General features: G+C 50.2%; 12 protein-coding genes across 12 annotated transcripts; 3 read left to right on the forward strand and 9 right to left on the reverse strand.

The window, feature by feature from the left end:
* Positions 1-1,111: 1,111 nt before the first annotated feature.
* K460DRAFT_398304 (uncharacterized protein) lies at positions 1,112-3,207 on the reverse strand. The gene is made up of 2 exons (XM_040936198.1): positions 1,978-3,207; positions 1,112-1,858 (listed from the first exon to the last, which is right to left on the reverse strand). Exons 1-2 carry the CDS (start codon positions 3,083-3,085, stop codon positions 1,428-1,430), a joined length of 1,539 nt encoding a protein of 512 aa, XP_040784842.1. The 5' UTR covers positions 3,086-3,207; the 3' UTR covers positions 1,112-1,427.
* A 1,085-nt stretch (positions 3,208-4,292) lies between these two features.
* Positions 4,293-5,096, forward strand: K460DRAFT_291338 (uncharacterized protein; the record flags this gene model as incomplete). The annotated part of the gene is made up of 1 exon (XM_040929271.1): positions 4,293-5,096. One exon carries the CDS (start codon positions 4,293-4,295, stop codon positions 5,094-5,096), a length of 804 nt encoding a protein of 267 aa, XP_040784843.1.
* Positions 5,097-5,373: 277 nt separating this feature from the next.
* K460DRAFT_409696 (uncharacterized protein) lies at positions 5,374-5,673 on the reverse strand (the record flags this gene model as incomplete). The annotated part of the gene is made up of 1 exon (XM_040937281.1): positions 5,374-5,673. One exon carries the CDS (start codon positions 5,671-5,673, stop codon positions 5,374-5,376), a length of 300 nt encoding a protein of 99 aa, XP_040784844.1.
* A 339-nt stretch (positions 5,674-6,012) lies between these two features.
* K460DRAFT_181791 (uncharacterized protein) lies at positions 6,013-7,262 on the reverse strand. Its single transcript, XM_040927057.1, has one exon. The coding sequence runs from the start codon at positions 7,040-7,042 to the stop codon at positions 6,353-6,355; it is 690 nt and encodes a 229-aa protein (XP_040784845.1). The 5' UTR covers positions 7,043-7,262; the 3' UTR covers positions 6,013-6,352.
* A 596-nt stretch (positions 7,263-7,858) lies between these two features.
* Positions 7,859-9,317, forward strand: K460DRAFT_181800 (Isocitrate/isopropylmalate dehydrogenase). The gene is made up of 2 exons (XM_040927058.1): positions 7,859-7,947; positions 8,059-9,317. Exons 1-2 carry the CDS (start codon positions 7,923-7,925, stop codon positions 9,105-9,107), a joined length of 1,074 nt encoding a protein of 357 aa, XP_040784846.1. The 5' UTR covers positions 7,859-7,922; the 3' UTR covers positions 9,108-9,317.
* Positions 9,318-9,495: 178 nt separating this feature from the next.
* On the reverse strand, positions 9,496-10,419 carry K460DRAFT_358913 (DUF1769-domain-containing protein; the record flags this gene model as incomplete). The annotated part of the gene is made up of 2 exons (XM_040932146.1): positions 9,496-10,196; positions 10,263-10,419. 2 exons carry the CDS (start codon positions 10,417-10,419, stop codon positions 9,496-9,498), a joined length of 858 nt encoding a protein of 285 aa, XP_040784847.1.
* A 326-nt stretch (positions 10,420-10,745) lies between these two features.
* On the reverse strand, positions 10,746-12,285 carry K460DRAFT_358914 (uncharacterized protein; the record flags this gene model as incomplete). Its single annotated transcript, XM_040932147.1, has 2 exons — positions 10,746-10,867; positions 10,917-12,285. 2 exons carry the CDS (start codon positions 12,283-12,285, stop codon positions 10,746-10,748), a joined length of 1,491 nt encoding a protein of 496 aa, XP_040784848.1.
* Positions 12,286-14,919: 2,634 nt separating this feature from the next.
* On the forward strand, positions 14,920-16,194 carry K460DRAFT_420208 (uncharacterized protein). Its single transcript, XM_040938066.1, has 2 exons — positions 14,920-15,276; positions 15,329-16,194. The coding sequence occupies exons 1-2, from the start codon at positions 15,060-15,062 to the stop codon at positions 15,895-15,897; spliced, it is 786 nt and encodes a 261-aa protein (XP_040784849.1). The 5' UTR covers positions 14,920-15,059; the 3' UTR covers positions 15,898-16,194.
* Positions 16,195-16,559: 365 nt separating this feature from the next.
* On the reverse strand, positions 16,560-17,099 carry K460DRAFT_409702 (uncharacterized protein; the record flags this gene model as incomplete). The annotated part of the gene is made up of 1 exon (XM_040937282.1): positions 16,560-17,099. The coding sequence occupies one exon, from the start codon at positions 17,097-17,099 to the stop codon at positions 16,560-16,562; it is 540 nt and encodes a 179-aa protein (XP_040784850.1).
* A 1,060-nt stretch (positions 17,100-18,159) lies between these two features.
* K460DRAFT_435680 (uncharacterized protein) lies at positions 18,160-20,692 on the reverse strand (the record flags this gene model as incomplete). The annotated part of the gene is made up of 3 exons (XM_040938403.1): positions 18,160-20,337; positions 20,396-20,476; positions 20,531-20,692. The coding sequence occupies 3 exons, from the start codon at positions 20,690-20,692 to the stop codon at positions 18,160-18,162; spliced, it is 2,421 nt and encodes an 806-aa protein (XP_040784851.1).
* A 276-nt stretch (positions 20,693-20,968) lies between these two features.
* Positions 20,969-21,468, reverse strand: K460DRAFT_181836 (uncharacterized protein). The gene has a single exon (XM_040927059.1). It carries the CDS (start codon positions 21,391-21,393, stop codon positions 21,049-21,051), a length of 345 nt encoding a protein of 114 aa, XP_040784852.1. The 5' UTR covers positions 21,394-21,468; the 3' UTR covers positions 20,969-21,048.
* Positions 21,469-22,449: 981 nt separating this feature from the next.
* K460DRAFT_398309 (uncharacterized protein) lies at positions 22,450-25,301 on the reverse strand (the record flags this gene model as incomplete). The annotated part of the gene is made up of 3 exons (XM_040936199.1): positions 22,450-23,453; positions 23,769-23,910; positions 23,964-25,301. The coding sequence occupies 3 exons, from the start codon at positions 25,299-25,301 to the stop codon at positions 22,450-22,452; spliced, it is 2,484 nt and encodes an 827-aa protein (XP_040784853.1).
* Between the last annotated feature and the right edge of the window lie 247 nt (positions 25,302-25,548).

Here is a 25,548-nt window from a genome sequence, read left to right on the forward strand (position 1 = left end):
GCAAACTGAGTACCCAGACCTTTTGGAGACAATTTTCAGAGCCGCTGTGTCTATCGCGAGGTCGAATAGCGCCATTGTTGTCCGGGCTGTGGCGGGAAGACGGTGGTAGTCGATTCGCTTTGCCTCTGTCTCTAGCAACCCCATCGCTTTCGTCAAACCCTCTATGCGCCGGCTGATCATCTTATGCGCTCTCCTTACGCTATGCTTCTCGCAACATGTCCTATTTCCTTCCAGCTCGTACAGCATTTCCATGATTGGAAACCCGCGAGAGGAGACGTGCAAGACAGGTTTGTCCGTGGGACCACGAAGCACGCGCAAGATTGTTGGCAGCGCTTCAGCATGAATTTGCCTGCATGTGCGTAGAATAGCCGTACTGTATGTTCGAGTATGCCAATACCACGCGGGGGTACGCGACCGAAATAGCCAGTGATCCCATAGCTTCATGGGGCTGCGGTGGTCGATTGGCATTCTGAGTTCTACCTCGTCGGGTAGGTATTCGTAGATCATTAGTCGAAGTTCCTTGGGTAAGTCGAGGAAGCGGAATCGCTGGTGCGCTATGAGAGAGAAGGTGAAGAAGGCACGTAAATTGAATGGCTCCATAATTGCAGGAGGGTTTTGTATCTGAACGAAAAGTGGAAAGAAGTGCTTTTATAAGAATGGCGAGTATTTGCGATACGTCTGATTGCGGTGGTTGAGCTAACGCGCTGTAGTGTGTTACATACAAACCTTGGTTGTCGCGTTGCATTGCTTCCAGACTCTATATGACTCAACATCGTATAAGATCGGTACATGGGAAAAAGCCCCTGTTATTAACACAAAGGAAAGTAAGCAGAGTCCTTTTGGTAAGGGATGATATGTCGGTCGTTTCGCTCAACCGAGGTTAATCCCTTTGACTTCCAACCACTCCAAAGAGCCTGGTTACGTCGAAAGTGGTTCTAAGGCTCTGATTTAATCGTAATATGTGAGGCTTATTGGCTAGTCGGGGGCTTTTGTTTAGTTCGTTAGTTAGCGCTACGAGGGGGATAACAGGCTCAGAGCGTTTGCGACAAGAATCAAGGCTGTAAGTCAATATCCTACAAATCGTAGATTCATTAAAATATAGGCTGCTGATGCGATAGTTATCATATTTGAAAATAGTTCAATTCATGCCCTTAATTACTGTCCCTAATGCTATTTGAATGACTAGACAGTGAACGACCCCGTCTCGTGAATCAATAGTACATACCCCACGCTACACAAACCCTAGTTCGTATGTCGTATGGTAGATGGGCTGTGGTAGATCCAGCAGCCTAGGTGCTACACCGGCTTGGTGATTTCACGTCGTCGCGGAGGGTTTCCATGAGCTCACGCAGGATAGCATGCCGCTTTCCGCGATTGATATGATGCGCGGACGATTGACCTTGGAATTTGGAGAGCAAAGCATCGAGTTACTCCTCCAAATTCGTCTTTTTGAATAGAATCTTGTGGCACAACGGGCAGTCGTCCGGTGTCTTTGCATCGTTGCTCCACCAAAGCTCCTCTGGGGTAGGCAGATCCTTTGCGTCCTCTTCCTTGATCTTGCAGCACTTTTGGCATGTGGAACGTATGACTATCCAAGTGAACTTCTCCGTATCGACTGTGTCTTGTGAATTCTTATCGTAGAACAAAATACTTGTCAAGGGTGGAGCAATCTTGTATGACGTTTTGACGATATCTTGTGTGTGGACTACGACGGAGACTTTAACAGTGGCAGTGCGATGTATAGGTGCCTCTTTACATTTTAGCGAACTGTTCTGCTGTTTTGAGAATGCTGTGAAGATGCCAGCTAGCTTTTGTGCGAGCAAATTCGTGAGATCGCGCTTTATGCGCACCATATCGTCTATGACCTGGTCAGTATCCACTTCTTGTATGAAACCGAAATGGCATCACCAATTCCTCTAAGTGTCCAGTGGCATTCAAGATAGACGCAGAGGGTGTACAAGATTAAATGAAGCTTACCTTGCATGCGCTTTTGCCGACTTTTAGCTTCGTCGATGGCGACCTGGTCGACGAGAGCCTGCTCTTTCTGGGCGGCTAAGGGAGTCTCGATACTAGGTTTAGCTTGTTTATTCAAAGCCATGAGTTTATCCAGCTTCGTCTCCACTGCTAGGAAGTCCCCCCATGTTGCCCCTTGCCCGGCAGCGGCGAGAATTTGCTCGGAGATCTGTAGCACCGATTGGGTCGATTCTTGCAGCTGCGAAAGGGAGGGTACAGCCATTGGTGGGAACGTTGAAGGCAACTCCGTAGCCATACTAGAGAATGCCGAAGCTTGAGCCGCTTTGGAAGACAAAGGTCCATTGGATGAAGATGAAGAGGATAGGGTTGGCTGCGAGAATGTTTTAGGCACATTATGGGCGTCATAAGCTTCAGTGTCAAGGGTCCAGAGCAGAGTTGAAACGGATTCGCTCTTGGATTTCACTTTCGTGTCCAGGACAGTGGCGTTCTCAAGGAAGGTGACGTCGTTAATCCTCCGACCGGTATGTTGTAGCTCCTGTATCACCGGAAACCAGTACTCTCCGAACAACTCTCCCCCTTTTCCTGGTTTATACGACTCTTCAAGCATCCTGACGAAGGTATTGACATCACCCGTAGAGTTCTTGCTGTGGAGTTCGACAAAGGCACGGAGCTTTAGGCCTAGCGCAGTGCCCCTTGAGGTGGGTGTAAAAGAGAGCGGACGTAAGGCAGCCTTTGACGCGTCCACAGTTCCAAACGTAGTCGCCAGGCACTTGTCGCCGAATGTATGATTGCATCGCAGCTTTACCGGCTGTTCCGTATTGTCGAAGCCAGGATCGGCTGCCTCGCCATAGATCTTCCAGCAGATCGGACATTTACGAGCATTCTCGGCGACTTCCTCAATTGCGATCGGTACCAAGCTATCTAGGAAGTCTTGCTGCGTCGAAAATGTGTCGGAGTCGGGCCGGGGCGGCACATACCGCTTCTTCTTCTTCTTCTTCAACTTTGGCTTCTTTGGCGGAGATTCTGAGGTGGCGGGCTCGTCGCATACATCGTGATTGTCAGCCGCGTCCATCGGTGTGCTGGCCGATTGGGATAGTGCTGACTCGCTCATCTTGAGTGCCTGGTAGGCGGTCGATACGAAGCGGTCTCTGGATATTTTAGGTTCCTATTTAGCAGCTGAAAATTTTAGTGAGGGTAGCTATTCAAGACTTAGTCGATGTAGCAGTGTTGTTGATTGACCGGTGAGATTGTGAGGCTGGATGTGGTCGTACAGTTGCCTTGCCAAGTCCACTAGCGGCTTGCCCGCCAATTGTAATCCATTGATTGGCTGGACTGCGTACCAGTGAGGTGGCAGGCAATGCTCAGATGCAGTACAGATGTGTGCAGCAAATACACATTCATTTTGCGTAAGCCTCTGAAACTACCAATAGGCGAAGGAGAAGTTAAGTCTCGTTTTCGGCGTGTCTTCGAGTGATTCCAGTTTGACACACATGGGGATAACTGGGTTTATCCTTGGGAGAACTACTATTCGAAGAGATGTTCATGGAGAGGGAAGCCTGAAAACGATCACCTTCCATCACCAGCTCAGGTCACTTTGGCATTTGTGAATAGAGACAAACTAGAGATAAGCCTTCTTAACACAAATAAAAGGGTTCTGAACGGATTAATGTGCTCAGTCTTGACAATGAATTCCACGATGAGACTATGTCGCCCTAGACGATTCCACATAATCACAAACATCTCCGCACTCAGAATACAACTCTATATACTAAAGATAGCTCAGCCAGGGCGTAGGAACTTTTTGCATCTTGTGGATGTCACCTGAGATAAACACGGTGACCTTTCTTTGGGTGTGATCTCACTTTCACTCTCGCAGTTTCTGTCACTTTGCTACTGCTCACCTGACAGCACATTACTTCTATATACCCCACCACATCACTTTTCAGCGAACTACCCTCCTCCTGTCAAGTCTCGGTACTTTGCCTTCCACTTCCACTGCGCGCCAAGCCATGTCCCAAAACTTTAATGTGAGTACGCAGCCACTTCAACCTGAATGGTATGCAGATGCAGCCTTGTCATCTCTCTTTTTATCTACGACTACATCACCGCAGACCCAAGAAGCTGCGGACAAAAGTGGAAGCATCACAGCTGCGCCAGCGCCGTTTGCGCTAATCCCAGATGTGGAGGACACTGGGCTGGCGGTATCGTTGTTACGGGTGATGCCGCCGGGACACGAGGGAAATAAGACCACGAAGACGGCGACAGCCTGCAGCGCCAATCTAGAACAGCCAGATGGCGATGCCAGCGTGGAGCAACACATGCTGTTGGAACCGCCCGTCGCTACTTCACACCCTCTCCCCTCACTTCTCCGCTACGTCGACCACGACCTCATGCAGAATATCGCTATCCACAATCACCCAACTCACTTTAACGCGACATGCCCCGTCTGCTTCTTCCAATGGGACACCCCAATAGTGACATCCGTGTCCACCACCGGTTTGCCCAACACTACGCCTCATCCAGAATCCGCGGCCTCTTCAACGTTCCTTCCTCTCTCACCCTGCGGTCACTGGATGCACTATCGGTGCCTAATCTGGCTCACAACGCAAACCGGCAGCGACGCCAAGGACAAGTGTTTCGTCTGCCACAAGCAGCTCTTCGAATGGGATGGCATCACCGCGCTCACACTCGCTACGCGTACTGGTCTCCAACTTGACGACCACAATAAAGGCGGTAATTTCCATCCCAATACGCGGATATGGACTCCTTCCGACAAGGTAGAATACGAGTCTGAATGCGGGCTCATTGTGTCTCTTATTGAAGTGCACTTCTTCGCCCAGTTGAATCTACCTTCTTGCTTTGCCGATGGCTCACCGGATCTTGTACGAGCGTATCAAAATGTACTGGATGAGCTAGATCGCATGAAGAAGCCGAAGGCGAAGTGGCTGCGGTGGACGACGCACACTGGGTGGTTACTACAGGGAATGCTGGTTGCCATCAAGATGAGGCGGTTCTTGGTGGAGGCACACGAGGGAATCAGGCAGACTGAGGGGTGGAGGGCGTTTGAGGAAGGGATCAGCGTACTTCAGAAGAGTATTTTGGAAGAGGTGCACAAGCCGTGAGCTTACGGAGGAGAACCGATTGGGACAACGATTGACTGTAGGTGATTCTATGTACATACCATAGTTAATCTTCGCTGATATTCATGAACAAAGATAACAGAGAGATTTCTCACCGTTCTTCTTCATAATATGATCCATCGTGCTTTCAGATTTGAGAGGCTTGCCACTCCTACGGGCATTCCGGTTGATCCGCAGATGCCGATACACTGGACCACCACACTGCCCTCATAACCTAGTACACCCTTCCATTCACAAGCCTTCTCGCACGAACATTCACTCACTGACTCTCTCGCTCTCGCTCTCCCCCCAGCACTGTCCCGGAAACCCCATCCTTTCTCTCACCCTTCTTTGAATCCTCGCCTACCCTTTTCTCATCTCCCATCGCTCGTAATAGGTGATCCAATTTTCTATCCAGCCTCTTTATCTTCGCATGCGTCTTGTCGACAAGGTAGCACATGTAGACGTTGGTGACGAGGAACCCTGATCCTAGGAATGCAAGCGCATAGAAGACGAGGAACAGAGGTAGCTCGAGGCGTACTTCGCTTGTTTCGAATAGACTTTGGATGGTGGATAGCATCTTGATTTTGTATTCGGAACTTTGATAGGCGTTGTGGTGAAGTGCTTAATGCGGTAATGTTTTGAACGAAGTGGCTATAAATGCTGAGATGGCAGTCTTGTAGATTATACGGTCGGAGATATTGAGTTAGTTGAGTTGTCTTGGGGAAAGTGTTGCATGTTTATGTGTCCTGGAGAGCCTGCTCATCCTGCTGTTCGTCTACGAAATTGCCTCTTGCACCAAACAATCATAGCTTTCAGAGCGTCCATGCGCGCTCCTTCGAGAATGAAAATAAGGCCGTAATTGTATCATCGATTGCTCACACCGCACTGTTGTGACGTCCAAACAGTTAGAAGTTGTACCTTTCGGGGGTTGCTCATTTCCGTTACCTAAGAGGTTGCCAAGAATGGAAATCCCTCATGGATAAATTCCCGCACGTCGAGATCGACATGGCAAGGCACCACAGAGGTTTTATGGCTCATAGTATGCCACGAGAAGATTAGTTTGGTTAATATCTATGTCCTCAATGGCCTTCTCGCTCATTCATGACCAAGGTGACGTCCTCAAGCACTGATGAGATCATGATAGTTCTCTCTACCACCGATCTGCGGTGTACTTCGATACAGTCAAAGCTTCCCTTTATGTTACCATTGTCCCCGTGAGTACTGCATAGCTTCTCAGTACTCAGAGCGAACCAAGCCTAGGAACTGCCATTAATTCGGACTGCAACTGTCTCCCAGTCTGAACCCTGCTCGGACCCGTAGGGGGGAATGGAGCGAGTGCGAGAAGTCTCATCGTCAAGATCCCCACAATCAGTCGAAGCTGGGGTGTATTCCTGCTTATTCACGACCTCTTCGTACCTGGGCCCTCCAGAAACCGCCACCTGCTCATCTGCCTCATTCGCACCATTCTTCGTTATGTGCTTCGCATGTTTCCCCATGTCTGCAATGTGCTGCGCGATCTGCATGTCGACACTCAGCACTGCTAATCTCATGTGCAGATCTCCGACACTCTTCATCAGTCTGCCCACATTTTCATTCAGAACAGAGACGTGCTTCTTGAGATCGGCATCCTGTGTGTACGGCGCATAGACCATCTTCTCAAGCTGGCTGACAGTCAACGCATCAGTCTTCTGCATCTTGTTCAATCGCTCGACCACGCTCTTGTAGGTCATGCCCAGACCATCCACTTGCTTCTGCAGCCTTCCCAGGCCCTCCACTTTCTTCAGCAGATTGTTGATGCGTCGACTGGAACGATATTGCGAAAGAAGCACACCCAACAGCATGAAGACAATCAGCTTGAGGAAGAACTTGATGGTATCGAAAGCTACGCTGGCGGAGAAGCTGGAGTGGATCGAGAAGAGCGCGACAAGGAATGAAGCGAGAGCCATGGCGGTGACGAGGTAAGACTGATTGCCTTCTCGGGTGGGATTGGTGCGAGTGCGAGATGGTGAGGATCGGAACGGTGAGAGTGTATTTGGTGTTTCTCAGACCTGTGCCTGCAGTGTGCAGTCACGGCGGGGGGGGGGGCGCGTGGGGGAGGATAATAGCAGCTACAAAGAGAGCCGAGAAGATGTTCGAAAGGCGAGACGCAATGTAGGCGTGAAGTGAGATGAGGAGGGATGTTTCTTCGATGACGCGGCCGTGCGAGAGGTGAGAAGGGGCGCCTAGGCAGCAACGACCCGTAGGGAGGGAAGGAGCGACGGCAACAGCCAATCCAACAACTAGAGCAGAAGACGTGCCTGTATACTCAAGACATGGGAATTTGTTTTTAGAATCTAAGAAATAGGGACATCGTGTTTGCGACAATCTCAAACCTGTACCACGCCCTTCAAGAAGTGATATACTTGAGCAGAGAATGGGGTAAGGGCATTGTTTGAAAGACGGAGACTTGAAGGGGCGATCGAACGAGAAATAAAATGCAGACATGAAAAGAAATGTATTTGGCGGAACAGGGAGTTTCTTTCGGTTTCAACTTGCGGAGTAGTCGAAGCATTCTACGTGGGGGTTGCCGTCTGCGAACGAACGCCTCTAACATATTCGTATATTTACCATTGTAAGTCCCATGAAATAAAAGAAGGTCAATTATATTTCTCGATACGAAGAAGACAAAATCTGGAATGTCGTCCCCGCGGATTCATGAGCAGGCCATCTCAGCCTATATCACCCCAGACTAGCGCACGAAGCTCTGACCTCCGACCTTCGGCGAAGACGTGCAACACCACCAAAATTTCCGCTGCGCAGCTTCATCTTCTGCATTAGAGCTCCATCATGGCCGCCCGCACGCTAAGAATAGGTACGGACCTCACAATTCCCCTCTCCACACTCATTCTGGTCTTAAAAGCCCCATTATCTCTACCTACTTCCACTCAATCGCTCTCTCTGCCTTGCTAATATGCGTCATTAGGCCTTATCCCCGGTGACGGCATCGGCCGTGAAGTCATTCCCGCTGGCCGCCGCATCCTCGAAGCGCTGCCCTCCTCCTTCGGCCTGAAGTTCAGCTTCTCCCACCACGAAGCTGGCTGGGACACCTTCCAGAAGACGGGCGCCGCATTGCCCGAGCAAACCGTCGAGGCATTGAAGGGAGAATGTGACGGCGCGCTGTTCGGAGCTGTCAGCTCTCCTACGGTCCAGACGAAGGGCTACTCTTCGCCCATTGTTGCGCTAAGGAAGAAGATGAAGCTGTATGCCAACGTCAGGCCTGTCAAGTCAGTTGCATCGTCGAAGTACCCGGTCGACTTGGTCATTGTACGGGAGAACACTGAGGATCTCTACGTCAAGGAGGAGAGGACATACAATGCGCCCGATGGCAGCAAGATTGCCGAAGCTATCAAGCGCATCTCGGAAACTGCTTCGTTCAACATCTCCGCCATGGCCGGCGACATCGCTCTGCGCCGCCAGCGCGTCCGCGACGCAGGAGGCAATAGCATCCACTCCTCCCCGCTTGTTACCATTACACACAAGAGCAACGTGCTCTCCCAGACAGACGGTCTGTTCCGCGAAACCGCACGCCGTGCCCTGTCCGACTCCAAGTACCAATTGGTAGGCGTAGAAGAGCAGATCGTAGACTCCATGGTGTACAAGCTGTTCCGCCAGCCCCAAGACTACGACGTCATCGTCGCGCCCAATCTCTACGGCGATATCCTCTCAGACGGTGCCGCGGCGCTCGTCGGCTCCCTCGGTCTCGTGCCTAGCGCAAACGTGGGCAAAGACTTTGTGATTGGAGAGCCTTGCCATGGTAGCGCGCCAGATATCGAGGGCCAGGGAATTGCGAACCCGATTGCGACAATTCGAAGCACAGCGCTGATGCTAGAATTCATCGGCGAGGAGGAGGCTGCTGCAAAGATCTACGCCGCTGTGGATGCCAACCTCGAGGAGGGCAGGCTCCTGTCGCCTGACATGGGTGGCAAAGCGAAGACGGACGAGATTGTGGAGGACATTTGCAGGAGACTATAGAATTAGAGGGGTGATTTGGATACTGTAGATACCATGTACCACAGAAGATGATTACAAGCGTTCTATCCCACCAGGTCGCGATGCAGCGATTCTTTGCCAATCCCATGTGTTATGGACCCCAAACGGAACGCCACGCTGATACCTATACCCAACGCCAAACCTAGCTGTCGTCTAACGTCATTAAAGTCCTCAATCCAGCTCATCATCATCCCCACCAGCGCTAGCTTTCCCGTTCTCCGCCACCTTCTCCTGCTGTTCCTCGGCACCATCCTTCTTCGCCTTGTCGATCGGCAAAAGCTCTATCGATACAACAAAGAGCTCTTTGTTAGTCTCCCGATTCTTCAGCACATATCTGAGGGAGTGTGTTCTGGTTAGCCAGAATCCTACGTCAGCCCCCAATAACCAAAGCAAAAGAGATAATCACCAACATGTCAGAGTAAAAGGACATGGGTAGAGAAGGAAGGGGTGATACGAACCGTAAAGGCTGGCCATCCCAGTGGCCAATGATGGAGATATTAGGTAGCCCGTAGCCGATTTTGAGAGCGAATTCGTTGAAATCGAGGTATGGATTGAAGAAATCGCACCTGTACTCTCTCCCAGCCTCGAAAACAAACTCCTTTCGATTCTGCTCAGTGAGGAAGTGTTTCTGCCGTGCGGCTGCGCGATCGGGGATGTTCTTTTCCTTCCGCACTTGCTCGCCAGAGCCATGTGCGCCTTCTTCGTAGACGACTGCCCCGCTGTCTATGTTTGCTTCCGCGCCTTCTGAGCTCTCACCGCCCGCTTTGTCGTTCTTCTCCCCTATTTGTAGTACGTTTATACTGCTCAACAGCGCGCCGTAAAGATATGGCTCGTCGCCGTACACATCTCCGTCTAGCCCGGGGTCTATCCACCACTTGACAATGCCAAACGCTTTATCGAACAGCGGCGGTAGGCGGTCGCGGATTGGGTGGTCGAAGTCGTTGCCGAAGACTAGCTTGTCGCCGGCGATGTCGTGTTTGGGTGTGAAGGAGAAGGATATCGAATAGCGGTCGTACGTGTGCGTGGGAGTGGAGAAGTAGGGTGAGGTCGAGGGAGAGCCTTTTGGTAGACCTGGTATTGAAGTGTGAGTGGGGTCGTTGCGATCTTAGAGTGGGTGGGAGATGAGGGGAGACATACCGCGGAAGTCCTTGATTCGCATATGTATCTTCGCGTCTGTCAAGTCAGACGATATGATGATGGGCTTCTCGCTGTTTACGAGTACATCCTCATGTTTCGAGGAGTCGTAGGTTGCGCCTGCGGTGACGCGCAGCATGTATTGCTCGTGGTGCGCCATAATAATTTACCAGTATCCGTGGTATACTTAGATCCAACAATTAAGAGGCGATCAAAAGTGAGAAAGCGCAATATGAGTAACTAGAGCGCGAGTAGGTATGGCGGGGCGGTCTGCTTTGCGCCGCCAAAATTTGTTGATTAACCATGACGTCCGAAGCCGCGGCGACAGGGGTTAGCAGCGCTAGCGCGAATGAGGTGTGGCTTGATCTACAACACTCCCGAGACGATGTGGAGATTCTCAATGCAGAATAGAGCAATATTATATATTTCATCGTAAAGAATATATCCAAGAAACTCCTCTGGCCTGTACAGCACCAAAAGTCCCTCCTAAACCCTCGTGAAAGCATCGATGTCAACCCGCTGATAAAACGACACGTGTCCAAAGGTCTCCCAGTACTGCGCGAGCCGATCGTGCGAGATGAGAATAAGTTGCGAAGTCATGTAGTTGTCTACAATGCGTTAGCATACACTCAAGAAGGCGTCCAGTCTGCCGCTCACCATCTCTGAAGCCATTAGCAGCGATGTGTCCCACGCTCTTCACAATCCGCGCGCCCTTGAAGATGTCTTCGGATGCTACTCGCAGCAAGCCACCGGGCCCAATGTCCGGCGCTATGAACGTGTATTCCCCTCGCGGAATGTTTGGATCGCCGGTGAGTTTGACGGCTTCGATGCGGCCGTGGTAGACGGTCTCATCCTCCTCCGTCATGAGATCCGAAGCTGGCGATGCCGAGTCCCGCTCGTGAAAGGCTTCTTGAAGTGTCGCAACGCTATCCTCCAAATCGTCTGCTGTCTCTGGTCCATCCTCATCGCCCGACAAAGCAGCATCTGTCGGCGCTGTAGTCCACGACCCTGCGCTACTCACGCTCCCTTCGCGTTCCCTAGCTCTCAGTGCCCATTCGGCTCGCTCGGGTAGGGGCTTCGGATCGTCTGGTTGCATGACCACCAAGAACTCACAGCCATGCCCCGCGTAGTCTCCACACCATATCCCTTGCCAGGGTTTCTGGGCTGTTGGAGTGTAGTATTCTTCAGGTAGGGTAGCCCATGTAGAGATGTCTTCCCCTATGCGCATACTGACGCCGTGCTGTCGGGAAGAGAACTCCATCCACTTCCGAATTCTGAAAGTTGAAGTCGAGAGCTGATCGAGCATCGCTGGCTTACTTGCGAGTTGCCTATACCCAGAGGGCGGAGTATCGTTGCGCGTGCGCTCCGTGCTGGGTAGGGTAAGCGGCGGCCAGACTGGAGTTGCTTCTGTGGTGATGTCTTCGGGCCATGCTCTAGTGAGCAAGAGCCGCGAATGGAGTCCTGCCGATGACCGAGGCGCGCCACCACTGAAGACGCTCATGGGAATCTCCTTTTGTAGTCGGTATCCAATATCGCCCGTTGCGTACTCATAGCTTTCTGCATCAAGCCGAACGACAGGCGCGTTGAGATCGAGTTGAACCTTTGGGCTGAATGTATGAATGATAGCGTCCGGGTTATAGTCCCACGTTTGGAATGTCGGCTGCCGCCTCTCAGCTACCAGCGTATACGCTTCGATCGCATTGATTCTGTGATCATAGCGTGCTATAAGCAGCTTTCCAGTGTGAGCGATGTCGGCGAACCATATCTTCCCCTTTGCGAGGAACCAGTATGGATGGTGTTGTTTGAATAGCGCACGCCATGTTAGATTCGCACGTTTGGGGACAGTCGAGGCTGGGACCTGGGCTTGTACGAATGGTTGCCAAAGCGTGTCTTGGAGGGAGTGCTGATTGAGGGCGCGGTTAACACATCCTACGGAGAGAAGGTCAGACAAATTTAGGTGGCTGAGAATATGGTGGATCAGCTCCGAGGGAAGGGCCAGGAGAAGAGGAACCTCGGGGGTAGCCATTTTTGACGCCACGCGGCCGCACTCCAAGGATTTTGGATACCGCCGTGCCGGTTTTCGGTAAGACGCAAACAGAGATATTAGAGAATCACAATGTCGCAATAGCAGATGTTCTGGCCTCTCGGGCTATTGTGCGGGTGGCGAAGGTATTATACTGCCCCTTCAATGTTATCCACGCCTGGGACCAGCCTCTTCAAGTGCACCCTCACCGTGATGCTCCTGTTCAACCCAGACTTGAGTTCAAATCATGTGCTCCGGGGTAGGTTGTACTGCAGGGTGTCCAAAGTTGCGTGATTGAATTGGGTGTCTTCTCGGCAACCGATCGCAATAACACCTTCCAACTCGCGATTAGCTGCAGCGGTTCCGGGGAGATTGGCGTTAACAAGCAACGAATACGAGGCTATGCACGATCAAAGTCTCTCGCCAATCTTACATTCGTGAAGTACCTGCTCCTTTGGGTGCTTGAGGATTCGACCAGCCGACGATACGGCTGCGATATCGGGGTGATGGGTGACCAAGATGAGTGACGAATCGGGTCTTCTAATCCGCGTCGGCACTTGCAACGGCTGGTAAAAGGGGAAATGGCTGGGCAGGGGAAGATACGGCGTATGCGCCAATCTAAGCTAGAGAATTCGCTGATGAATTTGGTATAGAAATAGATATCGCAATGCAGAGCGTGAGGTGGTGCATATGACTGAAGTATGCGTGACGTCTGTGCGCTGCCGCTAGCAGGTGGCTTTGCGCCATTGTGGGGAACCGTTAGACCTCACCTCGTTGTCACCATCAGAGAACCACGATCCGGGACGAAATTGTGGACTTCATTCAATTCAGACTTTGTTCCAACCGACCTCAAGGCATCCGTCGCGCCTTAGCCGTTGCGTTCGACGACGCGTCCTGACACCGGCGCATATGCCCAACTAGGCCAGGCGGCATAGCCATGACGCGTCCCATCGTACCTAATCTATTGCTTTACGCTCCCGGACTGTTTCCTAATCGCTGCTATCAGCTCTTAGCTACCCATTTTTTCGCTAAATCTTATTTGACCATTGCTTCGTGTCGCTCAACAACATGAACATGTCCACAATGTAGTGAACCCTCTTTTGGAACTGGTCAGAAATCGTTACTATGGGGGTCGGCCCAGTTCTTCGGTGTCTTCAGACAGTAGATGCAAAGAGATTAGATCACAGGGGTAGTGTTGGCTGAAGCACCTCGGTCGATGCTAGATTGTGGAGAACAACCCCAGTAAGGCGTTATGGTGATGGGCCTTCTTCAGGACCAGGATGCTAGGTTCGAGTCTAGCATTAAGGCTAGAAAGGTATATCATTGCTCAAAATGATGTAGCAGCGTGCCACGTTCTTGTCATTTCGCTTTGGCGCCCTCGAAATTCCCTTCACAGTCCTTCTAAACCAGCTCTCTTATGTATAGCTTATCCTATTCGATCCAAGCGGAGAATAGTCTTATCATACAGGCTCATATCTGAAGCCTTGAGTCTATCGGTCAAAGGTACCAGGAGGCCTTTCCTTACTCACTCTCTCGAGTTTTTCTACCTTGTCCCGCTCGGACAAATCATAGTTGGCTTAACTAAGTTGGTAGGGCGTTACAAGAAGTCATCCTGGAGGCCTGAATATCGTGCAATTGGGGGTATGGACAAGGGCCTGGTGAGAAGGCTGGGCAAGAAATCGAACTAGCCCTTGAAGCAGGCTCTAGTCCAACTAGCATGAACTCGAGTAGATCGTAGGAGCAAAGCCACATGAGAAGACCTCATTAGCCTTTGCAGCCCGACAACACGAAAAGCCATACGAGAAGGTGGAACCCCTCCAGCGTGTCGGTGTATGACGACTGGGCTTTTTGATATTGGGACAACCACCGGCTACCATCACTACCTAAGAAAACCCTCCTCTCATCTACGTGGAATTCTAGTTAACGTAGTGTGTTTTACCTAGTGCGATCCCTACCAGAATCTCCGCTCTTGACGTCACGTACTCATCCTCGACGAGTCGAGGACTTCCCGCTAATGTTTTGTGGTCTTGCCTTCTGTGCTCCACTGTGGCGTAGTTCTCGGTGTGCAATATCTGGAAGCTGGCCATTCCATAGTCTCTATTATCTCTGCCTGGTTGCCCGATGTCACTACGGCAGATTTGACAGTCAGTGGAGCTTCTGCCGGTATTCCTTGTGTAGATTAGCTGTCGAATCAGCAGTCTTTGTCGCTTTGATGCTCGTTCAACGTTAATATGTATCCTGCTGTACATGGGGGACACGCGCAAAGACGATTTAAGAAGTCTCAGGATATCCTGTTAAGCTCCAGTCAGTGTTATCATCTGGGCCTAGAAAACTGTCAAGGATACAAAATGTAATGTGTTGCCAACAGAGCTTTCTGGGGATTTCGACTCCTTCGTGGCTTTCTCAGCAAAAGTCTTGCGCGTCTGGGGTGAAGTTGAGCACTGCTAACCCAGAACCTTCCTGAAGGTGTTCCTTCCTCGTTAGGTTGCTACGCCCCGGTTCGGACTAGCGCGGGCAGGCGTGGCAACAATATATCACTGCCCGCGCGGCAAACTTTTCTTCTCCATCACGAATATGGTAATGCCCTGCCCCTCCTAATGCACTCAGAACACTTCTAACATCCTGAGCAGAGTTTCAATCCAAATCGTGCTCACCCCGGCGCGCAGGGTCATCAGAACCTTGCGACCAACTCCTCATCTCGATCACCGCAGTGGCCGCAAGTCGCGGCAACTGTGAACTCGCCTGGTGTCCCTCCCCGGGGATACTACAACTACCCAATGATGCCGCAAGGTCCCTACCAATCCGGCCCCTACCCGCCCGCACCTTATAGATACAGGCCTTATGGTGCATGGCAGCCTCCACCGACAAGCGATGCTACTGCCGCACTCGCTGGGCCTTCTGACAAGACTGATGTCTTTGAAGAGGATGACGCGAGTGACGAGCAGGACGCCGACCCTTGGGCTGGCATTGAAGGAATCGCGCCCGATCAATACAGTAAGTGTTACCTCGTTATCATCCGTGAATTACGTTGTCTAATCCATCTTAGTGAAATGCGCCAGAACAATGCTCAAAATGGCGCGAGAAGACCTCGAAAAGTTTCGCAATAGCGGCAAAGATATGCCACCAGTATCTGTGGCAGCAAGAGCGTTCCTCGACGAGAAGGCCCTCCCTGCAATTCGTACGGAATTTGACGAAATCTACGCTACATTCCATGAGAGAAAAGCAGCAATACTACGAGGACATTTACGTCTTCAACACAACGATCAGCTACCCGCAACCCCGACCCCTCTGACCCCCGTCGGACTCAGCCCACGGCCGAAACCCCAAAGCCCGCATCCTACGGGTGTCCCTTCCCATACTGATGACCTCAAGTATGCTGGACGCAGCCAGCAGTATTGGAAAGGACGCGTCAAAAAACCGACATTCAAGCCCTTCACCTCACCCCATACCCTGAGCAAGCTCAAGCGATATCCTATCCCTATGAGCGAGGATGACAAAATGGGCAAGGATTTGAAGGCCTCCCGGGTTGACTCGCAGGCAGAATATTCCCTGCCTCAAAGACAGCTGGAGGCACAACCGGACCAAGGAAGCGTTAGCGATAACCTTAAAGCCTAACGCCTATTCCCTTCCCATACTCCTATGGCCAGGTTTAACTTGGTCAATTCAGAATCTCTTCCATACTTTCTAGGGTGCTTCCTGGTAAACATATCACTTCTGCTTCAAGGTATCGTCCTTGAGGTCTCGCGTCGATGCTAGGTATTCCTGGTGAATTTCTCACTCCTGGTTCATGGCTTTTGCCATGAGGTGCTATTTTCTTTTGCTAGGTTTATCCCAGTGTTTTCTTGCTTCATGGTATTACCATGAGGTGTTGTTTTCTTGCTAGGTTATCCTGGTTCTGTCTCACTACATCCTAGATAATTTAATTGATCTGTTCAATAATCCTTTTCCCTTGCCAGATGTGACTATGTCTCAAAGTAATCATTAGAAGGCACCTAATCACTCCTTACATACCTGTACTGTGTAACAAACGACCTTTTATAACATCTCTAGCTTATAGATCAAGATAACTTCCTTGGACTTATATACGTTCTACTTCAACCCTCAGCCATTGTAACGGAACTGACTTTACTCAACCCTCAACTAACAGATGAAACTAAGAAGTGCGCTTTCTGAATAAAATTCAAGCTACTCTATTATTCAGTCATGAAACATCCTAGCTACATCTCATATCCCGCATTTGGAAACCGGCCATAGCCTCCCCTTCCTGCTGCAAGAATCTACCGCTTATTCCCAAACTTGCGCACAATCGCTGCTGGTACCTTACTTGGAGAGGCCCGCTTCGTCACACCACTTGGTTTCCCACCTGACTCCTCTAGCTTTCGCTTGAAAGCAGCTTGTCGCATGCGCTCCTTCTCAGCCTTTCCCTTCTCCAAATGCTGAACATTGTTGTTGGATACTGCTTTGGCCCTCTTCCGCTTGAGAGTATCCTCAATCGCCTTTGCCTTCTCCAACTCCTCCTCGAGAAACTCGCGGCGTCGACGGGCGTCAGCAAGCTGCTCGTCGATTACCGCAAGAGAATTGTCGTGGACGTTCTGGTCCGTGGTGCGTTGTTGTCGGCCAGCGACTCCCCTTCGGGCGGCATGGCGGGCCTTGACTTCCTCATTCAATCGCTCATCCGCCGCTTCTCGGGCGCCAGCGCCATACATGCGGCTGTTTCCGGTGTACGCTCGCATTGCGGTCGGGTCTTGGAGTACAGCAGCGCTCATGTCAATGGGGCGGGCCCAGGTGGCTGCATTCCTCGACATGCCTTTGTACATCTTGGCGAGTTTGTTATTGTGGTGTTGGTGAGATGTGGTTGTATAAGTAGAGGTTAAAGCCAGGAGTGTTGTTGAGGGTTTGAATGGTGTGGTGGGAGTTGTATCTGGTTGTTTTTGTGTCGGGGGTAGAGAGAGGATTGAGAAAGATATTGCGAAAGCAGAGCCTTTTAATTGAATATCGGGTGACTCAGCTGAATAGGTATTGTTCGTCTCTTTGCGACCAAGCTATTGTCTCAAAAAATGGTTTATTCACTTTCACTAGTGCTGTGTTGAACCTTGGTTCACGCACCAAGACAGTTAGCGTAATCAACCTATAGGCCTATTGAGTCCAATGGTAAGGCTTTCATCAACCTACACACAGAAACACATGATAGATGTATCTCTATTGCACTGCTATTAAGTGGCTGGGTTCAGTTCCATGATTGCTGTGATCAAAATGTGCGTTGCGTTACCGTATCGTTCATCTGCAACACTGCTTGTATGATTTGTAGAGCTCTCCAAACTTGACAAATATTTCTTCTCAGATTACTAATTACCTCACGACCTAGTACGCGTGACATATTTGCTCAAATCATTTAATTATCCTATCAAGAATCACATAATACTCTCCTAGATATTGCTTCCTTGGTTATCTCACTACATGCTAACCTCAAGATCATAGGGTCTTAGTATTGCTAAGTTGGGAGGTCACGCAAAATTCTCAATTCCCATAGTACAATTTTTCAATCTTCGGTTCATTGCCACATTTATCACTATATTTTCGCACAGAATCCTCATGATAAGTCTCATGTAATCGCGCTCGCCACTACGTTACTTCCTGTCGAACTCGTGTAACCTAAAAACCTGAAACCCGTTTCCTGATATCCATTCAAGCACAGTCATGTACCTAGTAAAACCCATGTGACAATGAAATTGCAAAGCGCCTAGATCAAAATGACTGTCTGAGATAGGAGGAACAATCAAGCAAGGGGTATCAACCTGGAGTACACCTTGAAAAGCAGATAGAAGAAAGGGCATTGCCCGCCTACCCTCAGAGCCTGATCCAAAATAACCCTCGCCATTATGGGAATAGTTTGTATCCTTCCGATTCCCATGCGTCAAATGTCCCCATCGCATGTTGAAACTCTTCAAAAGAGGTAGACGCTTCCAAGACAGCGGCAGGAGCGCCATGCTGCTTCAAAATCCACTCGTGTTCCTCCGCCAACGTCATCTTGTCATCTGTTTCGGTGCTTGTGTGCATGCCTGTATTTGAGGCGGTACTCAGAAAGAGGTCGTCTTCTAGTGGGTAGGCACAGAGTTGCTCCCAAGTCTCACCGGGAAGGCAATCGAAAAGGTCCCAAAGTGGTGTTTCGATTGTCTCTGGTTCCTTGTTGAAAGCTGCCTTGCTGACTTCAACAGATGCTAGTACCTCGGGTTTTGGCGACGCTTTGGCAGCTTCTACAGCTGTCAGTCTCAACGCGCATATGACCCTCTTCATGACACCTGGCAGATCCTGAGATATGGGCTCCTTGGAGAGATCAATACCACCAATTGTCACACCTTCAGCCTCTTTATTCCTAGCACGCGCGGTGCTATTCATTCCAATCTGACGCTGGATAGCTTCCATTGCGTGTTGACGTATCCTGAATTCTGGATTAGGAATCGGCTTTGGTGTCACCTGGACAACGTTCTTCGTCGGCGGCCCCGTGGAGTCAGACTTTTGCTCAGTAGCTACCAGTTTTTGACTGATGCTTTGAGCCGGTTGTATCACATTCACTGGTGGAGGCAATCCAACCCAAGGAGAGAATGCTGTATCATTTGGTACAGTCGTTGGTGCTGATACTTGATATGTCGATCTAGCTATATCGCTCCCGGAAGATACCGGTCTTTGCATCGTTCCAGCAGGCATTACTGAAGGCCGATGAGGACGGGCCGACAATCTCCTAACTTTGTTGCTCTCTTCAACAGATGGGATGGGTAAGGCTGATGCTAGACTAGCCCTCTTCACCGGGTGACGAGCCTGTTGTTGATTTAGATGGACTGTGCCCTGAGAAGCTGGTGCTAGCAAATTCTGGTGTGGTCCTTGTACAGGCTGGAGGAGTGCGTCGATCCGGTTTCGTCGTTGCGCCGCGACTCCTGTCTTGTCTCGGATATTCGCGTCGTGCCACTGATTCCAGGTCTTGTGAGCAATATGGAGGTCACCTTGTTCAATGAGTCGTTCAACCTCCCTCTTCCAACTGATCAGGCCCTTGTAGATGGAGGTCTGTTTCTGTGCCCGAGAAAGCCCATTTTTGCAGCAATTGAACTCTCTGTTGATATGTCTGCAACTGTAGTTTCCATTTGATCGCAATCTACTGTTCTCAATGGTATCTTCTTGAGGGTAGTCCGGTACTAAAACCTTGTTCATTGGATGTTTTTGTTCTCCCGGCTTTGAGCTTTCCCAGCGTTGTCGAATATACACAATTTCCACAGGAGATGTCATGTCCGACGTTCGAGTTAAATTATTGGGAAGCTGAGCAGGAGCAATCCTTCGATTCCGATCTGGTTGTTCGACCTTTGGCTTACGAGGATTGGGTCGTTGAGCTGGCCGTTTGACGGTGTCTTTCCAAGCGTACAGCTTCTCAAACCAACGGGCTTTAGGGTCTTTTCGACCCGCTTTCCACAGACTTTCAATCGCGTCCTTGTTATTCTCGTATAGTACTAGGTCAACCTCGGTGCGGTCAATGCGCGCTTTCTTTGCTGCGGCTTGCTTCTGGTCCTCTTCTTCTGGCATGTCTAATGGCCGCTTTTCTCCTACGACTGGATGTTGCGTGCCTTGCTTTGGTGAGCAACTTGGAGTATTTCGACTAGCCGTAACACTCGAAGGGGTTACAATATGAAAGTAGTTATCATAGGCCACTGACGAGCCAGACCATGGTGATGAAGTGTTACCATCAAGGTCAATTGGATATGTGACTGGACTTCCTTCGCCCAGACTGATAGTACCACGATTCGGCTGAAGTGATGCCTGTTTTGGTTTGTGTATCAGCGGAACTGATGGGCTTGGAAGCTGCCTTTGTGATTGTGTACTCTGTGCTGTATATGGTGGAGGCTTGCGCTGTGAAAAGTGTCCAAGGTTGCCGAAGAGAGGGGGGCTAGGGTGTTGACCGTTCTCGAGCGACGGCATGGCGAGGCGTACGCTGGGAGGGTGATGGCACATATTCGTAGTAGGTGGTTCTTGACCGTTCATTTGGAGCACTGCTTGTCGGTATCGGCGATCCTGGTTCAACATACGTTAACGCGCGTCCAACCTCTAGTTCAGGAACTCATGCACATACAGGATACACGGCTGGCGCGGAACCAATCGATGCAACTACAGGCTCTGGTGAATCCTCAAAATCTAGGAAAGATGGCGATACCTTAGCTCAGTCAGCAATGGAGCTTCTTTGGGGTTATTGATAGAACTAGCTCACCATATATGGTGTTGTATTGCGGGGTGGGTAGACACTCTCATCAGAACCAAGATTATGATACTCGTCACTGCACGCTCGCTTTGATGAAGTGTCGGTATCAACCGAGCGAGCTCGCTTCCCAAGGGTCGCGTTGGTAGCAGGAATTGATGGAGGTTGAGCCATCCTAGTGGCAAACGGGGCAAGTGTAAGAAGGGAGTTGGAGAAATGGAATAGAGAGAGTACACGGAATCTTGTCTCTCTAACGGGGCTGAAAGGTAACACTCGTGGTAGAAGAGGGGAGGGTGTGGTGGGCAAGATGGAAAGATTGAGGGGGGGGAAGACGGGTGCGACTTCCTGCTTGGCGCGTTCGGTGAAAGAGAGGCATTTTTGGCGCAAGCCCGTGATAGAGGATCATATTGCATTCAGTGTGATGTAACGTGACTAATTTTGAGTGAAGTGGATATAAGTAATGCATTTAGTTATTCGACGCGATGATTTCATGACGTATACTTTAGTCGTAGAGTGGTGGTTGTAATGATTTATTCCAAGACAAGCCTGTATGCTAATTCTGAAAGTAAATGAAAGGTTCGCGAGTATTTCAAGGAGATAATGTGATATATAAACTTAAAGGAACAATATACAGTGAATAGAGGAAGATAGGTAGAGCGTGATTCAGAAGAGCATATTATTAAGTAGCCGTGGAATTGGATGTGGTAAAGAAGCGTTGAAATCCTGACCAAGACGTAAAGATCTATCTGCGAAGCGTAGTACGATCTTTGACAGATTTTACCACTAGTAAAGCAAAAGAATCGTACGATTTTAAGTCGGGTCATAATTGAGGGCAAGAGTAGAGCAAGCCAAGACCTTATGAAGCCTGAATTCATTACACAAGACGTTTCCTACGCATTTCCGCTCATCGTGCAGCTGCTGTAAGGGTACTAGAAACCCTCAGCTCATATATTTATATAATTTAGGTCTCTATTGTGCGAAAATACTTGTTATGGATTGTGACTTATAGAGATGTGATACCTGGCAAACTATACGGTGCTAACTCCCCTCAGAGTGAGAAAATAACGCAGTGCTAACTCCAATAGCATACCAAATATTATAGGGAAGGATGTTTAACTACTGCTTGTAAGGTTCGTCGTTAAGGAGGCGTAACGAATTTGTGTACTCTGGAGTTAGGAGTCTGCCTACTTCTATATAAACAGCGTTGGAAATTTCTTCTTGAAGGGACTAAGACGAATTGGAGATGAAGAGGGCCGCGCGGTAGGGATTTGGGTAGATAAAAATAGTAAGTAGCTGTGATATAGTTGATCTTGAGTTAAATGAAGATTGTGGGTTCTCGAGGGGGTTGGTGAGAGACCGGCCAATAAATGGTTTCCGCCTCTGTTTTGTGTAGAAATTTAGTTTTGAATCCTTGTGCTAAGCTCTGGTAATTTAGTTGTAAAGAATCCTGGAGGTCGTCTCACATGGTCTATACCATGTGATTTTTGGGTAATAGGAGCGCGAACAGGTAGACACGTGTAAAAGTCACAGAAAGTTTACCAAAGTCACACGAAACAAGAATGCATGTTTGACTGAGAAATGGCTGACTAGGTGTTAAAGCCAGATCTTGGTGCCCCTGGAGACCCACTTACGTCATCTTGATCGGCAAGAGCAGCGAGTACACCTGCGAGACGCTTCAAGAACATTTAATCAACGATCTGATAAGCCAGGTGTCCTGGAAATCGTGGCAAGAAGCAACTAGAGTTCAAGTCGCTGCAAACCCTTCACGACGAAACTGGCCGTGTCGCGACGTCGTGATGCGCACAGTCCACGCCCTTCCGTCATCCTTCTCGTCAACTTCGGTCCGTCCCTCTCCCTCCACAACGCTCCAACTTTTCAATCCCTAATCAGCCTTCCACATTCGCCTTGCGGAGTGTCGTCAATCGGCCATCTCAAACTCCTCCTTCGTGTAGCATTAGGAAGAGGCGACGCGACAGAACGTTCTTTGCTAGGCGTCGAAGTAAACCGCCCATCGATCGGCGTTCTCGCCGCTTTTCCATCTCTGCCTTTAGACCGCATACCCTGAGAGAGGCCGTTCGAAGTGACTGTCGAAACGCTCGAGGGACGGTCACGACACGCAAAGTTTCAGAAACGAAGAGACCGTTCCGATGCATTTCCATGCTGAGATCAAAATCGCGTTCGCTTCCGATGGTGGCACTCATCTCCTTCATCCGTTCATGCAACTTGACGAATGCGCGGCATCGAATTGCGTGATCGTAGCAGGCAATAGAGATTTGAACTGACATGGCGACAATGAGAAGGAGGAAACTATCGCGGTAGGGTTCGAAAACTGGGCGCAGCGTACCGCCCGCTGCTAGGAACTCGTCTCGCGCCTCTTTGCACACCTTTCCCCAGCGATGCCTGCCGCCGGAAATGAGGACACGGTCAATCTCCTGTTGGACAGCACGGTTTGCGTATATGTGTATAGTACATGCTTCCCAGCTCAATACCTCCTCGTTCGACCTAGGGTGGCGGTGTGGTCCCAGCGGCCGCCTTGTGAAGGTGAGTCCCGCGGCGTCGTATAGTCGCTGAATCTGTGCTGGACTCAGGGGATCGGCGACGAAGAGGGTGCGACGGCAAATGGGGCAAGTATCGCGTTCAGGCCTGGCGCTTGTATGCCATTCGACGATGCAGCCTTTGTGAAAGAAGTGCGTGCATGGCTTCAGGAAGACGATGGTGGTTGTGGTCCCAGGCCCGAATGGCCTCTCAGGAACAACAAGCTCTTCAAGGCAAACTCCGCATCCTGTTCCGGGTTGCGGTAGCGTTGTGTCAGCCGTACTCAATACAAGATCGTGCTTGAGAAACTGCTTCTGTCGGGGGAGCTCATTGTGCGCGACCGCCCGGCTAGCCACCACTGGCGACGCACTCGAGAGTGGCATTTCGACTCTGTGGGCGACTGAAATCAGTTAGCCTGTTGCTGTTGTTGTTGGGTTCGTTTGTAGAGTAGAGAGATGGAGAGGAGGCCATACGTTGGTTGAGTTCAGGGTCATAGTCTTGCCTTCACCTCGAGTAAATCGTACGTCAGAACAGTTTCTAGGTAAATATTGATCATCGATGGTAATTTACGACTAACATGATATCTATGTAGTGTTCAATCGGGTCGCCTGCTACAAGAGTGCTTATTGCGAGCTCGATAGCGTCCTGCGCAACCTTCTCGCAACCAAGCACGCCTGTGCGGCTTGTTTGTCACGTCTTCTTGTTGCTGTCTTACCGATCTTTAGATAAACTACATTACGATGCAACTCAGCAAGCTCGGATACGCACGTCTTCTTGCTGATTCTTCTCAACTGCAGCGCGATGGGTTTGTTCGAAAGGTAATTCTTCCTAATTAGGGAGCTAGGCGGTATCTTAACCTGTCAAAAGATGAGCTAAGCTGAACGTACGAGAGTGCCTGCACGCCACGGACAGGATATTGCTGACCTGCGAAGTTCGACGTAGGCCCCCAACAATGACCTTCAAGTTCCCACAAAGTCGGCGAATGTCGATACAGAGGCTTTGTGTCAAGTTCTACAGCAGCTCGCTGAGCAGGGAGCTCGACCGTGGGCGTCCCTTGCCCCTCAGATTTGTTGTACAGCAAAGGCGTAGACATACTGCGACCAAACTCGGAGTACTCTGGCGAAGGTTCATCGGCATCCTTCTCGTATGAAAATGAAGGTGCGCCCATCGTCGTTCCAATTCTTGAAGCTCGGCAGCCCCATGGGTTGCGAGATCGCATACCTACATTTTGAACTGCCTCCTGAATTGAAGCCTTGTTGAAACAAGAGTCGGCTGGGTTTGGGCCGTACCCTCGGTGTGTTTCTGGAGATGTCCTGTCGTCACTAACGCCAGCGCTGCGCTGGATGTTGGACCAATTTGTAGCCGTTGAAGCACGTTGGGGGCGTCTCAAGTGAGCAAGAGGAGGGATCCGGGTGCCATAAGGCGAAGAAGCCGTACCTAAAGGAGTGCTTGCTGCCGTGTCCGAGCCGCGTCTAGGAACCCACACAGATGGACGAGCTTTCTTCCAAACCTGCTCAGGAATATCTGCCTCACCACATGGCCCGCTACGAAGATGCATCATATCAGCAGGAGCTACATGCTCTGCTGTACTCCTGATCTCCATTTCTGGCGAGACAGGCAAACGGTCGCCTTCAACTGTTCGGTTATGGATATATCCATAACTTGACTGCGAATCGTACTTGAAGGGATCGTCCGGCGATTCCGGTGAATACGCTGGCGGTGAGTCACCGTCCACAGTCTGCCACTGATTCCTACTGCAGGCAATCGTGTCCCTATAAGTCCGAAAATACTCAGCGCACTGCTCGATGATCATCGGGTTCCGAGGGATACCGTAACTGTGAGCGTTACTATTCGAACACCGACACACGACAGCTCTTCTTTGATTCGCGTAATGAAAATCATCGATAAAAACTCCGTCCTTCGCCCACGCGGCTTTTACTCGCTGCTGCCACTTTATGAAGCTGGCAATAGTACAGAAGTCGAGATCATGGCGATCCATGTACATCGATAAGCTAGAGTTGAGATGCGTGGACTCGGATGCAACGGGAAAAAAGTCATCGTAATGGCGCTTTGGGCTGGTACAGCCGCATATGCGGGAACGATCGCTACCGATATAGTGGAGGACTCGCTCTTGCAACGGTGTAGCGGACGGACACTTGGCGAGTTCGTTCGCACGGCAGATATCGATGTCGCCAGTCTTCTTGCTACGAACGAAGACTAGTCTGCTCTTGCTTCTCGACGTGACCATAGTAGCTGCTTAGTTATCAGTACGTGTTGCTAGTAGGGACTGACTGTGTCAAATGTGAGGTTTGGAAGTTCTATCTCTTAGCGTGTGATTTTCAAAGTATTTTATGAATGATTTCCTTTGTCAGTCGCAGAATTAAGGCGTGCGACATTTCTTTCGTGGTGGGGTGGCGCAACAAAGAAGGCGCGATGTATAATGGACATTGTGCAAGTGACTATTTACTAACTTTGGATCAGAACAATACACACAG

Source organism: Cucurbitaria berberidis (genome assembly GCF_010015615.1).
Source record: "Cucurbitaria berberidis CBS 394.84 unplaced genomic scaffold K460scaffold_5, whole genome shotgun sequence".
In the NCBI taxonomy this organism is placed as follows: Eukaryota; Fungi; Ascomycota; class Dothideomycetes; order Pleosporales; family Cucurbitariaceae; genus Cucurbitaria; species Cucurbitaria berberidis.